The sequence below is a fragment of the Dermochelys coriacea genome, chromosome 24, assembly GCF_009764565.3.
Source record: "Dermochelys coriacea isolate rDerCor1 chromosome 24, rDerCor1.pri.v4, whole genome shotgun sequence".
Lineage (NCBI taxonomy): Eukaryota > Metazoa > Chordata > Testudines > Dermochelyidae > Dermochelys > Dermochelys coriacea.
Window position 1 is genome coordinate 3,223,990 of NC_050091.1, and position 16,895 is coordinate 3,240,884.

The 16,895-nt window shown below is 56.0% G+C and overlaps 1 protein-coding gene across 1 annotated transcript in view; it reads left to right on the forward strand.

Annotated features, from left to right (window-relative positions):
• Positions 1-1,061: 1,061 nt before the first annotated feature.
• The window catches only part of KIRREL1 (kirre like nephrin family adhesion molecule 1), an 84,138-nt gene continuing 68,304 nt past the window's right edge, over positions 1,062-16,895 (forward strand). The window contains exon 1 of the mRNA XM_038383326.2: positions 1,062-1,347. Coding sequence (XP_038239254.1) covers positions 1,287-1,347 — 61 coding nt within the window. The 5' untranslated portion in view covers positions 1,062-1,286. The remainder of the gene's footprint in view (positions 1,348-16,895) is intronic.

A 16,895-nucleotide genomic window follows, 5' to 3' on the forward strand; every position in this document is an offset into this window, starting at 1 on the left:
ACATCCAGGATCCCCTCCCCCCTGCATTAAAGACTCCCCCCCATCAAGGATCCCCCTTGCTGATTCAAAGATTCCCCCCATCCGTCCAGGATCCCCCACCTCCAGGATTCACCCCTCCTCTCAAAGATCCCACCTCTGCATCAGGGATCCCACTCCCTGCCCAAGTTCTGCCCACCCCATCCCATTTGCAGGATTCCCCCTCCCTCTAGGATCGCCCCCCAATCCAGGATCTTCCCTCTCCCTGCAACATCTTCTGTCTCTGTCCAGACTCTGCCCCTTGTTCAAACAACTCCGCCCCATGTCAAGAATTCCCTCCCCGACCAGGATTCCCCCCCCAAAAAAAGTCAGTTATCCTGTCCCTGCCCAGAATCTGCTCCCATGTCAAAAAATACCCCCCCACACACACACACATACACACTTCTATGATCCCCTGCCCCATGTCAAGAATTTCCTGCCCATATCCTGGATTCCCCCCCCCCCAGTCAATCACCCTCTGACTCTGCCCAGAATCTTTCCCCCCATGTCAAAAATAACCCCAGACCTATGATCCCCTCTCCCATGTCAAAAACTCCCTCCCCATGTCCAAGACCCCCTCAAGTCAATCACCCTGTGCATCTGCCCAGAATCTGCCCCCCCATGTAAAAAATACCCCCACACTTCTATGATCCCCTCCCCCATGTCCAGGATCCCCCCACCCCAGTCCATTACCCTCTGTGCCTCTGCCCAGAATCTGCCCCTCATGTAAAAAATACCCCCACGCCTATGATCCCCTCCCCCATGTCAAAAACTCCCTCCCCATGTCCAGGACCCCCCCCCACCAGTCAATCACCCTCTGCCTCTGCCCCCCATGTCAAAAAATACCCCCACACTTCTATGATCCCCTCCCCCATGTCCAGAACCCCCCCACCCCAGTCCATCACCCTCTGCCTCCGTCCACAATCCCACCCCCAACTTGGCCCAAGTTGCTGGGTGGGTTGTTCTGAGAGCCCCCCCCAGGCCCGGCCAGCTCCTCGGCCCCCTCCCCCGCTCGCTCCCAGTGGCTCCTTCCCCGTCTCGCTCCATCCCCTCGCTGCAGCCAGCCCCGCCGCTCCGGAGCGCCAGCCAGCGCGGGTGCGAGCGAGCCCGGAGCGAGCCCGCCGAGGGGCCCCTTGCGCCGGAGCCGTGGAAATGGTTTGGCGGCGGCGCTGAAGCCGGGCAGGGCGCGGAGAAGGCGAGAGACCCCCCTCCCCGCGCCGGACCCCCGATTCCCCCCTGCCCCCCCCAGCGCCCGGGCCAAAGGCAGGAGCATGCGGAATCTGCGGCTCTTTCTGCTCTGGGTTGTGACTCTGGCTGACACTCAGTGCCAAGGTAAGGGGGGGCTCCGCGCCCCCCACCTCTTTTGTGTCCGCGCGGGGGGGGGGGCGAGTTTGCAAGTTGTTCGTGGGAGGATGGGCGAGGGCAGAAGGAGCGGGGGGAGGGGGCGATAGAGAAAGATTGCCCCCCAACCCCACTAACCCCCCCGCATTCCTTCTGCAAACGCAGCTAGCGGGGCCTGATCCTGGTGTAACTTCAGTGGCTTCGCTGGAATGGCTCCTGATGGTTCCCCCCTCCTCCTACTCCTCCCGGGGGGGGGGAAGGTCGGTAGGGCCCCCCCACCCCAACCCCGCTTCTTTCAGGGGAAATCGAAGGGGAATTGCATCTTGGATCTAAAGCTGGGGGAAAGGGGGAGCCGCTTCCAGTCCTGTGCCCCCCTCCCCCCGTATAACACTGGTGGGTCGCTTTGGCCGCTGCCCTATATTTATGTATTTGTGTTGCCCAGAGAAAAGTTTTGTGGCAAAAAGAAAAGGGGGGGGGCGCCCGGAAGGCTGAAGGGGGGGAAAGTGAAGGAAGAAAGGGAGAAATGGCAGAAAGGAGAAGTCGCACGGATGCCAAGGAAGGGGGAGGAGAGAGCGGGACAGGGGAATGTGGGGGGAAGGGCAGGGGACAGGCTGCGATTTCAAGTTATAAAGGGGGTGGCGGGGAGGGGGGGTCCGAACCCTGTTTGTGCAAGTTCTGCGGGGTGCATGGAGGGTGCTGCTTTCCCGGGAATCCCCCCCACACACATACACACGCTGGGGAGCGGCTACCAGGCCGAACCGCTGGCTGGAGAACAGCTGGGGCTCTCCTGCTGGAAGGAGCATTCCAGGGAAGGGAGAGCTCGTGTCGGGGAGCCCGGGGAGCTGGCATTAAATCCTGCTCTTTCCCCACTTGGGGGAAGCCAGCGGGGGCTTTCGGGGGGCGGGGGGGACTAGTGGATTGGAGTCCCGCCTGCCCCCTCCCTGATCCGGATGGGGACCCTTGCTGGGCTGCCTTGTGCTGATGTCGCAGCAAAGGGGAAAAGGGGGAGTTTGTGTCTTGTCTGTGACTCCAAGCGAGAGGCCAGCGGGATCTGTCCCCAGGAGCAGGGTTGTGTGTGGGGCAGAGGAGGTGTGGGGGGGTGAGGTAGAGGCGGAAAGAGAAAGATTCCCCCGGCTAAAGGAGCAACTCCGCCTCCTTCTGCAGATGTCTCAGCTCCCCCAGGAACGCCTGAGCTTGGAGATTTCTGGCTGATAAGGCTGCTGGGGGTTGTTTATCTAGCTGGTTGCAGGGACCTGTAGAGCTAGAAGATTCAGGCCTGGTCCTTCCTTGCAGACAGTGGAGGGGCCCCTGGTTCCCGCTGGAAAGTAAGAAATCCAAGCCCTGCCAGGGTTGGTGGGGGGCGACGGGCCCGGGACCATGTCCCCTGTTCTGATCTTGCCCAGAAAGCGTTATTGCTGTTTGTCATGTGGTCCCACGCAGCGGGCCGGTTGTGCCAGGCGCTGCAGAGAGGCAGGAGAGACGGTCCCTGCCCCAAGCGCTCAAAGTCCAAATAGAACAAGACCTGTAGGCACATTTTACAGAGGGGGCAAACTGAGGCCTAGAGAGACTTGCCCAAGGGCCAGCAGGCAGGCAGTGACTCAGCTCTGCTTTCCCCAAGTTCCAGGCTAGTCGCTCAAAGGCAAAGCTGGCCAGGCTGCCTCCTTCCCAGCTGCTGGCTGCTTGGCGGGCCCATGGGGCAAATGAGTTGGCTAGTTCTGGGGGGTCTGTGTTGCAGGAACACCACCTCTTCTTGGGGTGAAATAGCCTTCACCGAAGGGGGCATGGGAGCCTGAACTCCAGTGCGGGGCTGGAGGGGTTCCCCCCACCAGGGGACAAAGCGCCTGGAAGGGCCAGTTTGCAAAGGGCCCTTGCCCTGCCAGCATCCATGTGCCCTGGATATAGAGGCCTCCAATCCTGCCGGTCCCTCCTGCTACAGCATTCATTTAAAACGGGGGGGGGGTGTGGGGGAGCGTTGCTAAGATGCTGGGAAGAAAATGAGACAAACAGGGGTTTAAAGGGGGAAAAAAGCCTCTTACACTGAAAGATTGAGGGGGGGGAGGGCAGGACAGGATAAATCCATCTCATCCTCCACCCCTCTTTGCAAGACTCCGGGAACCACGTGGGTCTTTACTTAAATCGAAGGAACAAAAGCTACAGTTTCTCCCCCCCCCAACTGTGACATGTGGATTTAATTGGAGGGAAGGTGGTGTTGGGGTGGGGGCGGGTGTTTGCAGGAGAGAGAGAGTGAGCAGAAATATTTCCCTGCCTATAAATCTAACTCTTGGAAACCAGCGTGAGGGGGGCAAATGGACTGAATCTGATTTACTCCTGCGGAGGATTTGATCCAGAGGGTGGCTTAAATCCCTGCCTTGGGGAAGATTTCCCCCCCCCGGGGAGGTGAACGGCTAAGCAGGGCTGGTGATTTAGGAAGCAGGATTCTGGGAAAGAGAAGGCTTGGGGATCTGTTTTGATTCCCTTTCGAATTAACACCCCTCTGCCCCCCCCACTCCCATTTTTCCCTCTGTTCCCCACTGCTCTGCATGACACCAGGGGAGTCACCTGTCTTATTTTTTGTGGGGTGTGCAGGGGATTCTTGTAAGTTTCTTTCTCTTGCCCACTCCCTCCTCCTTCGGAAGCTGTTTGGATGGGTTGATTTGGGGCAGGAGGGGTTTTCCTTCAGGGTTGTTATCCAGCTGAAACGGAGCAGGGATTGGGAGTTGCAGAGTGGTTGGGAAAACTGTGATTCCCCCCCTCCCCCAAAGAGATATATATAAATGAGCTTGATAGATGGAGAAGGGGGGTGGGGGGAAACATGCTGGAGTATGGGGGGGAAGAAGGGTGGGATCTGTGCCATTCATATGGTTTGAGCTCACACACACACAAAGATGTTGAATGGGTTTCATCATTCTTCATTTCTCACTAAATAATTTTCTGTATCTTATCTAAATGAAACCCATTATTCTTCCCCCCATTTCAATCACTCGCTGTGATTGTGCCTCAAATTGAAATATTTATTCATTTTCCGGGTGATTCTTTATCCCTTTCTCTCTGTGTGGGTCGTCCCCCCCCCCCCCCGCTTTTCCCTTCCTTTCAGGGAAGAGCAGCAAAATTGCAACAGCAGAGACTACAGCTAGTCAGGAGAAGTGTGTGCTTCGGGAGGTGGGGGGGGGTGTCAACCCGTGGGGGTGGGAAGTGGCTAGGGTACAGTTTTGTAAGGAGGGGGTATACGGGGAGGTAGAGGGTGGGAAGTGTTCTTCAAACTGCCTGGAAATATCGGGGGGGGGGGAGATGTGCTTCCCAAATCCCTCTCCCTAACAGAAACACATGCATAAAATGCTTTGATCCTGCACCTCAGAAGGCAGCTAGACAGAAGGAAGAGGGAGTCCTGACACCGGATGGCTCGCTCCATGCAACAGGGTGAGCTATAGTAAACTGATCACAGATCCCTTGTCATGTGTCACCGCTCAGGCACTTCACATCTTGCAACCTGGGGGGAGGAATTGGGAGTCAGGACTCCTGGATTCTATCCCCAGCTCTGGGAAGGGAGTGGTGTCTAGTGGGTAGTGCAGGGTGGTCTAGGTGTCAGGACACCTGGGTCCCCTTTCTGCTTTGCTAAGTGTCTGTCTGGCCTGCTTTCCTTGCATTTGTTGGGCAGCCTCCCCCTGTTGTTTCTGGGCCATCTGTGAAATGGTGATAAACCCACCTCGGGGCGGCTGTGAGGTCTTAGTCAAGGTTTGTGATCCCCTGCCAGAGACACCTGAGAAGGGAAAGGTTACAAAGAGGTCACACTCCCATTCAGCGTGGGGTTTGCCTTCTCCTCCAGCCCCAATGAACAAACGTGTTCCTGTGCCTTTAATCCCCATCCCATCCTTCATGACCCCAGACCTGGCTACCCATAGTGAGGACCAGGGAGCCATCCCTGGCCTCAATTAGGACAGAATCGCTAGGACTAGAACATACCAGGATAGATCCTTGGCCACTGAGAGTGAGTGAGTGAGTGAGTGAGCGAGTGAAAGAAAGAAAGAAAGAAAGAAAGAAAGAAAGAAAGAAAGAAAGAAAGAAAGAAAGAAAGAAAGAAAGAAAGAAAGAAAGAAAGAAAGAAAGGTGAATAAATTCTATTTATCTCATTGTTTATTCAGCTAACTCTTTTTATCAGTTAGTGAGTACACTACTGGTGAATAATATTTTCATTATTTAGTCTGTATAGATAGATAGATAGAGAGAGAGAGAGAGAGAGACAGACAGATGGGGTGTATGGAGATAGATAGACGTGTGGGGGTGGATGGCTGGATGGTTAGGAGTGGGGTATCTATGGGGTAGTGTGTATTGCGATGGATGGAGGGTGAGGGTTGGCTGGCTGGCTAGATTAAGGGGTGTTCCTAGGAATGGATAGTTAAAGGGGTATATATGGGGATGGATCAGATATTACAGTGCTGAGGGCAATATAAGAATCTATATATGTTGGTAGATAGAGGGACATTTATGGAGATGGATGGACAGAGGGGTGGAGGTGAGGATGGATGGACGGACAGAGGGGTGGGGGTGCAGATGGATGGATGGATGGACAGAGGGGTGCAGATGGATGGACGGACAGAGGGGTGGGGGTGCGGATGGATGGACATAGGGGTGGGGGTGAGGCTGGATGGACAGACAGTGGGACAGATGTGCGGATAGATCATCTCCCCCCTGGAGAAGCAGCCAAGGAGCTGGCAGGACGTGGTTTCCAGACCTGTGCAGACTTCATGCCTGCAGAGAGCTCGGGCAGGTCTCGATCTCAGCTCCCCGTGTGCGTGGCTGCTGCATTGCTGGCTCCCTTCCCCCCGTGCCAGACGCCCCCCAGCGAGCGGCAGGTAAATATTGTGAGCGATGCGCGGGCAGTAATAGCAGTTTGACTGCAGATTGATTAATGCTGTGTAAAAACTCGGCGCCCGGCGGCCCCCCTCACTCACCCACGCATGCCGGCTGCTGCCTGCTGTGTGCCACTTCTCTGCCAGCCGCCCTGGCCCCCAGGGGCCTCACAAAGCTCGGCCTGCCGGCCCCACGGGGTGGCTGGGGGGAGCAGCCAGCATTGCAGCTCGGCCAAGGCATCGGGAGGTCTGGGGGGTTTATAGGGCAAACTCTGTGCTGGGGCAAGTGGCTTCCCTTACCCAGTGTGGGAGCCAGCACAAGGTTGAGGGGGGAGAGCCCCACCCCCACCCCAACGGTTGAAGTCTTTAGGGATTGGAGGAATACAATGCGGCGGGGGGGGGGAACAGGTGGCTAACCATTGCTGTCACCTCACTAGGTCGCTGGCCCCGTGCGTGTCTGTCTGTCTGTCTGCTCTCTCTCTCCATAGCCTGCTCATAGCCTGCTGGCCGTGTGAGGGTTAAAGGGGCATCGTGTCATGCTCAGTGTCGATTTCCTGGTGCTGCGGGGAGAGCGATGCCCCACAGCCCAGCCCCTCTCCCTGGGATGGCCCACTTATGGGGCACACGGGCTGCAGACGTTCCCATCTCTCCATCTCCTGGCGGCTTGGCAGGGGTTGGCTGGGCTGCTCCCCGGCCCCCCTGCCACCAGGACATCGCTGTTCAGCTCCACAACCCTGCATCCCTCTGCCCAACGCAGCAGAGGAAGAGAATAAAGGGTTTGATCCCCGTGTCTTGTCCTCTGTGTGAGCAGCAACAGGGCTGGTTTATAGCTTCCTGCTGTCCTGTCCAGCCCCAATAACCTGAACTGATCCATGGCAGGGGACTCCAGCTCTGTTCTGCTGGCTGGTCTGGAATTTAACCCCCGTGTCTCTGATTTCCACCCCCCAGCAGCCTCTTCTCCCCCTCTGCGGCTGACCCTTTCTCCCCCCTGCCCCGCACAAATATGACACGCCACCCTGCTGGAACCACGGGCCCGTCTGCCTTTCCAGATCAATTCCATCAGCTGCAGGCACGCGGCTAGGCAGTCCTTGCCATGCCTGGATTCTGAGAGCAGCAGGAGGGAAACGGGGGGGGCTGCAGGAGGGGTGGGTTCCCAGGGGAGGATCTGCCGGCCCCGATTCACCAGGGTCTGTCTCCACAAGACGAGAGCCCTGTATTTACTGCGGCTCTTCCCATGCAGTGTGGGCACGCTGGTCCGATTTATACAGCTGCAGCACCCCCGCAAGTGAAACCGGGGTTGTGGGGGAGGGAGGGCTGTGTTACCAGCTCCTGCCTGCCTTGAAGCACTTACAGCCCAGGGAGGGGAGGTGACTTGCCCCGGGTCACCCAGCAGATCAGTGGCATAGCTGGGAATAGACCCAGGTTTTCTGGGACCCAGATGAGCACCTGTCCACTAGGCTATGCTGCCTTGTGCAGAGGTGGCAAAGCCCAGATCCCCAGACCCTTGTGAGGGGGATGGTAGGGGCAGTCGGGGCGTGCGTGGTGGGGGTCACATGGAAGTGGCTGTGAAAGGGGAAGTCCCTCCAGAAACCAGGCGCAAGCTGGACTCCAGGCAGGCCCCAGACAGGCCGGGCACTGGCAGAGCAAAGCAGGGTTAGTGGAGCCTGGGGGAGATGAAAGGCAGGGGGGGCCAGACAAGCACGTCTGTGAGGATCCCTCTGCTTGGGGAAGTGAGCGATGGGGCCCAGCTTCATCTGCCCTGCTCCATTTCAGCAGCTCAGGGATGTGTCTGACTGCACATGCAAACTGTCCCTGGGTTCAATGGGCATTGGGCCCATCCATGATAATACCAGTGCCTGGGGATCTCCCAGCACACCACAGCTGATCAATCCTCACCTCCAGCCACGTAGGGCAGGGGTTGGTACGATCAGCTGCATTTTCCAGGTGGGGAAAGTGAGGCATGCAGTCGGGGAGTGATTTGCTCCAGGTCACACGGCAGGCCAGTGGCAGAACTAGAAATGGAACCCAGGAGTCCTGGCTCCCAGGCCCTTGCTCCGATTACTAAACCCCAGGCTACTTCCAGAGCTGGGATGGAACTCGGACATCCTGGCTGCTCCGGCTCATTCTTAAACCTCTAAACAACACTGCTTTCCCCACAGAGAGAGCTCAGCGGAGTGGCTGGTCCCTGAGAACCAATTGCTAGCGCCCACCAAAAGGGCAGTAGGAAAAGCGAGACCCTGCAATCTGGGTCCGAACCCTAGAGTTCTCTAGGCAAGTCTTAACGGGGTCCCTCCTTCTTGGATTCAGCTCCAAACCTCCCCAGAGCTGGAGGGCGTCCTGATCCAGCTCTGGGACAGCCCTCCTCCCAGGATAGCAGCCCCCGCCATCCGGGACTGGCTGTGCTCAGAGGTTTAAGGGCTGGGGTGCAAGGTGGAGCCAGCAAGATGTACTGATGCATTGTGTGTGTGTGTGTGGGGGGGGTGACAACAACGAGGGAGCTCAGCTGCGTTTCCCTATCACTAACGCGCCTTCGAACCGGCCACCCACTCACTGCCCCCCAGGGATTCACGCCGCCCCTTTCATTCCACCGCCTGGCGAGAGGGTTATTTATTTTGATTGCACCTGACACCTGTCAGCACACAGCTCCGCACAAACAGCCCAGTGGGGCTGGCTCCACGGCTCCCCCCACCCCCACCTTGAGGGGCTTTTCCTGCCGTAACCTCATCATCTGCGGCTGGATGCAGGGAGAACCATGCAAAACTCCAGCGACCTACCACCCTGGGCGATGGGGCTCCAACGGTAGCTCTGCTGAGCCTGACACTGGGCGCTGCCTTTCACACACTCCACCAGGCTGCTGCAATCCAGCTGGGCCCAGCACCCTGGTTGCAAGTGACTCTTGGGTAGGGAAACCAGCAGTCAATGGTAACAAAATCCACTTGCAGTAGAGACAATTCTCCCCCCACTCCCGGGAGGGCAGGCTTAGAGCCCTCAACCTCACTCTCCAAAACCACAGGGCTTGCCCATTTGAGTTAAGGGTGCGCTCCCTCAGCCAGCAGTGGTAGCAGGCCTCTTATCCTCTCTGTGGGCAGCCACTAGAGGGCCACCTCCAAGCAGCCCCCATTGCCTGCTGCCACCTTCTCCCCACACTCCCTAGAGCTGAGCTCCGTTCGGCTCCCTGAAGGATCGTGCTTTCCATTCCAACAAGCTGAGTGAAAAATCCCAAACTCCCCCAAGCAAAACTGGACTGAAAGGGGACAAGATTCCCCCTGCTCTGGGACTGAAGACACCCACCCATGGAACCTCCGAGCTCCACAGGGTTTCTACCCTGAAGCTGTTGCCTGCCCCCAAGCCGGCAACACCCCCATCCCCAGCTCTCCCCCCATGGGCTGCTTCCCTCCCCCGCCACCCCAAGCTCCAGGGCTTCTATAGGGTTTGCAGATCGTGCTGCAGATCCCTGGGGTCAGCCCTGCTCCTGCTGCAGAGCAGAGCAAGTGCATGGTGTTAGCCCCCTGCCCAGTTCCTCAGGACACTGGGGCCTTCAGCCTGCAGCCAGCCTCAACCCTGGGGCTACCGCACTGGCCCTCTGAACAAGCCAAGTCCAGTTAATGGGTTCTTTGGATTCTAGCAAACACAGCTTAGCCTGATCCTCTTGCACAATCATATGCAGCAGGCCCCCCCTCCAGCACACTAGGGTTTTGCACCATCTTTGCACTGGTGCAAATGAGTAATGTTGCACCATTACAGCCAATGCAGATTATGCCATTGATTTCAATGGGAGCAGGGTTGAACCTTAAAACAGCTTAGTCTAGGTAGGAGACAGTGTGATTTAGTGGATAGGGCCCCTAAATTGGGAGTCTGGAGACCTGTTTGCAGCTCTGCCACTGACTTGCTGGGTGACCTTGGGCAAGTCACTTCTCTCTTCCCCATGCCCAGTTTCCCCATCTATAACCTGGGATACCAATGCATGCCTTACTGTGTGAAATGCTGTGAAGCTGGTGAGTGCCTGCTCCTCCACAGGAGTTAAGCACACGTTGTGTTATTTATCTAGAGATGAATCTATCTAATGTTCGGAGTGCTGTAACCCCTGCTCCAAACAGTGTCTTGCAACTCTACCTGTTTGATCCATCCACAGTCCACTGCTGCTCACTCTGCAGAGCGACTTAGGGATGAAAGGAAAACCCCTTTCTGTCAGGGCATGTGCATGCGCAAAGTGCAGAGAACTTGTGGAACTCCCTGCAGTAGGAAAAGTGGCAACCAAGCTTAGAGACAGGCAACAGCCCAGATGTTGCCGAGTATGGGACAGGAGTGCTGATGACCCAGAAAAGGTTCCTGGCAGTGAGAGATTCTTGGGAATCGTCTCTGCCAGGAAAGCGGTGGGATCCCTGTCATTCAGGGCACTTCGAACACGTAGCTGGAGGTTATAGCCTAGGGAAGGATCCTTCTTCAGCTCGGGGAGACTGGACCCATCAGGGCCTTTTCTTCTCTGATTGGACACACTGGTTCCCATGCCCCCTTACACCAGTCTGGCAGGAAAGGGCCATTAAAGTGGGTTGAACTAATATATTTTAGGCTGCCATAGCTGCATGAAGGGGCCTTAGTGTCACTGAGAATCAGGCCTTCAGGTAGTTCCAATAGCGAGGAGACAATTAAAAGGGTCCTCCACCCTCATGTGTCAAGGCACAAGTTGATTGTTCACCCTCCACCATTCTTGCATGGCTGTGAAATCGCTGCTGCGCTCCACACCAGAGGTGGCTGCATTTCAATGGCGGGAGAGCAATCCCCAAGCAGCAAATAGCAGCTGTGCTCCACCCCAGAGGCGGCTGTCTTTCAGGGCTGGGTGATTGATCCCTGGACAGCGTTGCTTTGTGCTGTTAAAGAGCTCATGCATCTTACCCGAGAGGTGGCTGCCTTTCAGTGGTGGGGGAAGCGATCCCAGCATGCAGTGCATCCTTTGCAAAGCACATAGGGGTCGTGAGATTGCCCTTACTCCAGGGCGTCTGCTGCCATAGGGCACAGGAGGCTGGACACCAGGTACAATGGCCCCCTTCTGCTACAGCGAGCCTTTCGCTGGGGAACGGACTGGTGGCTCGGAAGTGGCAGGCGGGAACGGGGGGACTTGGAGTAGCAGGGATGGCTCCGTGCTGACCCTGTTCTGGAAGGGAGGGTTAGAGCTAATGGACAGCGTGTCAACGTGGCTGTGTGGGGGCTGACCAAGCAAATTCCGTCCCCTGCCTTGAGTCAGAGATTTTTTGCTCTCCTGCCCATTTTAATATCCCAGGGAGCCTCCTTTCCCACCCAGCCTCCTTTCCCTCCCAGCACTCAGCCACTCCCCAGCCCCTGCACTCAAAGCCATTGAGGAAATTGGGACCCTGAGTGAGACCCGCATGAGGGCACGCTGGGATTAAAGGGCTTCAATCTCCGGGGTCGGGGGGTAGAGGGGGGGTTTGGAGCCAGCCAGCTCTCCAGGGTGAGGCCACTGAAGTTCCTGGCAGCAAGGGTGCGCTCGGGGGCTCCGGCCCTCACTCGCTCCCCTGGCCCAGTGCTCTTGCTCGCTCGCTTCCCTGGCAGGGTTCTGTCACTCGACCTCTTGTTCCCCCAGTCCTCTTCCCTTGCACTCGCCTCCCTGCGCTGGAGCGTACGTTTGCCTGGGCTTGCCCTCTAGCTCGCGCTCCTAGACTGTCACTCCGGCCCATTGGCTCTCTTGGGGTGCTCTCGCTCTCTCTGTCATTAGGCCCTGTTGTCAGTCTGGCGGGTGGCTTCGCAGTCTCTCCTGCAGGGCTGTGGTCTCCTTCTACAATTCCTTTTGGCTGAAAGGGCAGGGAAAGAAACAGTCACCCTAGAGACTGAGTTTCATCGGTAGAAAGGGGACCAATTGTGGTGAAGTGTGTGTGTGTGTGTGTTGTGCGTGCGTCACCCTCTATTGGAAGGAATCAGAAATGTCCCCCTTTGTGTCATAAGCCCTATAGTGCTACCAGCTAGGGGAGAGTCCTGCTAGCTCCAGTGCTAGACTTCTTATCAGCATAGACTTGCTGATACCATTACGGGGGCATTCTGGCTAAGCAAAGGTGGGAATTGCTAGGACAGCCCGCTGGGCAAAGAGCTCCAACCTCCTAAGAGACCCAGAGTCCTTGCCCCGATTCTGCAGTGAACGCAGGGGGTGGTTGGCGTTATAGCAGGCCTGAGCCCTGGAGCCGTTTGCGAGGGGAGCTCAGAACAAATGCCGGCCCCTTAGGCGTTCCAGGGGCTTTGGCCCTGAGGAGCGTCTCTCCCTGGAGGGGACAGGGCTGGGCTGGGTGGTGAATACAAAGGTGATGCTTTGCTGAGGCTGCTGGATGCACACCTCCCCTGTGATCCTGTCTGGCTCTAACTCCCAGCCTGCAGTGCCTGTTGTCACCTAAATCCTGCCCTAGCTGGATAATGGGTGTCAGCAGAGGAGCCCGGATTCCTGGGTTCTGGCACATCTCCCTTGTTCTGGAGGCTGAATTCCAAGACGGAGGTGGGGGATGCAGCGAACAGAGAGCAGTGGAGTTAGCATCTTTGGGGTCCCTTCCCTGTTCCCTCCAAATCAAGCCACCTGTTGCTGCCCGGTTGTCCCAGCCTATTCCCTGAGTTGCATCCGGGGAGATCGAGATTGTCATGCAGCAAAAAGTCACTGCCGGCTCCAATGCACCGTGCAGCCTGGCGGGGAAGCAGCTAGCAAGCCGGGGGCATCAGCAGGCCTGCCGTGCAAGGCACGGGGGCGGTGGGAAGCGGTGGGGGGGGGAGTAGAAGTGCTGGGCCCAGAGGCCCCTATCAGGTTGTGAGTGGCATTAGCAGGTTCCCCCCCGGGCCAAGGCCTGGGGAAACGTGACTTTCCCAGAGTAGAAATCCATGTAGCATCACATATTGTTATCAACGGGCACGTCAAGGGAGGGAGTGCAGGCGAATGATGAGGCCAGTGCAGAGCAACCCGCGGCGTGGGCGTGGCCGATCAGCCGGGTGTGAGGAGGTGCCCTGGGAGCTAGCAGCTTCCAAGCCACTTCTCCACTTCCCCAGCTTGCAGCGAGATTCCCCAGGCTCCCCCTGCCCCCTTCCTACCCCCCGCACATACAGCTGTGCCACACAGTGCAGGAACAGGCAGAAAGCCGGCGGGGTGGATTTCTAATGCCATTAAATATTAATAATGCTTTGCCCTTCTCTGGCATCTGCCAGCCGGGGAGATCAAAGCCCTTTGCAACCATTAGCAAATTTACCCAGGAGCTGGGTAAATATTTACAGATTGGGAAACTGAGGCATAGGGAGGGTGGAAGTGTCTTGCCCAAGGTCACCCAGTGACTCAGTGGCAGAGCCAATACTAGAACTCAGCAACCTTGACCCTTCCTCTGGCGCCCTGTGCTGTAACCACTAGCCCACATTCCCACCTGGAGCTGGTAGTAAAACCCAGGAGCAGAGCCCTCTGGGAAATGGTTTTCCCATCACATAAAAATGCTGCAGTTTTTGAAGAATTTCCCGGGACCTTTTGGAATCGTTCATGAAAAGCCAGAGGGAGAAAAAGACCCACCATAGGGGAGCCAAGAGCCTGGCGGTTGGACGCTCACATGAGATGGGTGGGACCCAGGTTCAAGTCCTGCTCTTCCTGATTCAGAGGACGGACTGGAACTCAGGTGTCCTGTGTCCCACATGGGTACACACATGCCCCCACAGGGGCCCTCATGGGACACGTCCACCTAGGAACACGCATGTGGCTTTACAAACATAAAGGGACATGCCTGGGGGCTCTCCTACAGGCCATCCCCATTTGCACACTCATTTGTGCCCTCTTGCACATGGATACACACCGCCCAGTGCCGTGGCTGCATCCCGGTAGGAGGCGACATGTGGCCCCCCACTCCCCACTGCCTGGCGTTTGGTGCTGATAACTCAGGGATTATAGCTAACTCTCCATAAAGATTCCCCTAATTGCTTGCTTTACCTCAGGTTTTATCATCAAAGCATCCGTTATTCCCTCTCTAGCCTCCTTTTCTTTTTATTATCTCTTAATTAATCACTCTGGCTTTCACACTTAACAGATAATTACAGTCTCCTGGGCACACGGCTCATTTTCATAACCTCCTGCTCTGAGTGAAGAGTGGGCGGGAGAACAGAGGGAAGGCGAGAAGAAGGGATGGAGGAAAAAAGGAGGAGAGGAAAGTGGCTGCGGGGAAAGAGGTGAGGTGTAATAGATCCACCTTCTCTGCTATCATGTCTCCCTCTACAGGCTGCAGCTCACAGAAGATAAGGGATCTACTACTGCTGCTGCAGCTAACAGGGATCCCAATCCACACACTTGATCCAAAGCCCCACTGAAATCAGCAGATTGCCATTAGTTTGATGGGCCCTGGACCAGGCCCTGCAGCCAGAGGCCCCTCAGCCTGGGTGTGTGGAGGCTGGGATGGGGGGTAGGGGGTGGAGAGAAATGTGAGCCAAGGGAAGATGTGGGGAGCAATTGCAGAGCCTGTCACCCAGCTGCCTGGACAAACATGTGGGTGAGCAGGAAAGGAAAAGGGGGAGAGGCAGTCTTAAGAAAGCAGCCCTCCACCTCAGCTTTGCCCTGCCACTGTTCAGAGGGTCCAGTCCTGCCCGCTTCCCAAGAAGGGCAGGCGACTGCACAGGCAAGTTCTCAGCAAGGGCACCATGGCCTAGTGAGTAGGGCGACTGGCACAATTGCATGATTTAAAAAGAAAAAAACACAATTCAGTTAAAGCAGTTTAAGACCTGCTCCCGAAGCTGCATTTTCTGTCAGCAGCAGCATCCCAAACACCAGACCTGGTTGGGATTGATTGATTGATTCATTGATTGATTGATTGATTCATTGATTGATTTGGCCAGGAAATGCAGATTTGTCGAAACCAAAACTTTTCACGGGAAAGGGGAGTTTTTTTACTCCACAAAGCTTGGAAGTTAGTGAAACATTTTCCAAATGAAAGATCCGGGGTTTCCGCATTCGAAATGGTGGTCCGTTTTGAAATGTCAGCTCCTTCCCATTTGATTTTTTAAATTCAAAACAGAAAATGGTTGAAAAGCCCGAAACAAACATTTCAAAATGATCCAAACAAAATGTTTGGATCAGCCCGAGCTGAATGTCTTTTCAGAGCATGAACAGTTTCACGATTTTGACTTTTCGTCCCAATTCAGGATGGGACAATATTTTGCAGGTTGGGAAAACCATCCCCCCTGCCCGTCTCCCCCAGCTCGGCCAACCATAACAATGCAGAACTGGGGTGTGTGGGTCAGACAGATACAACCTTTCAGCCTCAGACCTGGGATCTCTTAGCCCTAGGATGACCAGATAGCAAGTGTGAAAAATCAAGATAGAGGATAGAGGGTAATAGGAGCCCATATAAAAAAAAGCCCTAAATATCAGGACTGTCCCTATATCTGGTCCCCCTACCTAGCCCTGTTCTGTACTAGTTCTTGCAAAGCTTGCCTTTTGTCAGCACAGCGTGGTGTGGCATGGAGTCGTGCTTCATTTTGTCTCCTATGAACATAACCCTCCACGTTTCCCAGCGTAGGTAATTTACGCTCTTTGCCCAGATAGTTCAGCCGGGGGTACAGCAACAGTGCAGAACAGAAGAAGGAGCAGTTTCCCCTGTCTGTACGCTGGTGTAAATGGGCACTGGGCAAGGGAGAATCCAACCCAGAATCCCCGAGCCGCGTTCTCGTTTGTGCTAAGTTCCCTTTTCCTGGCTCCTGCTGGGCAAAGAGGCCTTAAAGCGAGTGCGACTGTAATTTACACCCAATTTAAGCCCCCTTGACGCTGCCAGGGGCCTAGGTGTCAATTAGAATTCAGGTCACGGTGCTGCGCCGAATTCCACGTTATCATCACCGCCGTCCCCCTCCAAAGCGAACCGCTTGAGTGAGAGCAGGCTGCTCTTTGTCTGTCGTCCGGCTGTCCGGCTGTCCGCCCTTCCCCGACATGCCAGGCCTGATTCTCATTGACCATGAGGCCCCATGCAAGTGTAAAGGGGCCCAAAGCGGGAAGGGGGTGGCTCTCACTCATGCCTGGCTGGTGGCAAAGAGGAGTGTAAATGGAAGGCAGCCCCTCCACGTGGATCTTGCTGGCTGCATTGGGGAAACAAACCAACACTTTAAAAAGAAAAGGGGGAGAGGGACCCCGTCCTTTTTTCCACAGGCTGGAATGTAACAGGTTGCCAATGCTGCCATGCCAATGGGAGGGGGGTTATAATCCAAATGGAAATCAAAATAAGGGGGGGAAGAGAGAGAGAGAGAGAGAGAGAGGGAGAGACAGACTGTAGTAAAGGGCGGGGGGGGGGGAGAAAAAACTTTTATTTCAAATCAGAGAGCAGTTGTATGCCTTGGAGGGGTTTCCATAGAAACAGCACAGAAAAGGAGATAGGCAAAGTGTGTGTGTGTATGGCAGGCAGCAACCCAATTGGAGTAAATGTTTAAAGGCATGAGCAAACCCATTCAGAGATCATTAAGTAACAGACAGCAGGTTCTGTAGGCTCTCCCATTGTTAAGGGCTCCAGACGTTTTTTCCTCCACCCTCCCCATCCATGGCCACCCTCCCCACAGTAATAAAGTCCTTGTATGAGTGGCGGTCCCTTTCCCCGCCTGCCTCTTTCTCCAGCCCCCCGGGCTATGTCCGACAGGGGTGCTGAATGAAGAGCCTGTAGATTTGGGGAGAGGGGATTAGAATCCTTATTCTTCATG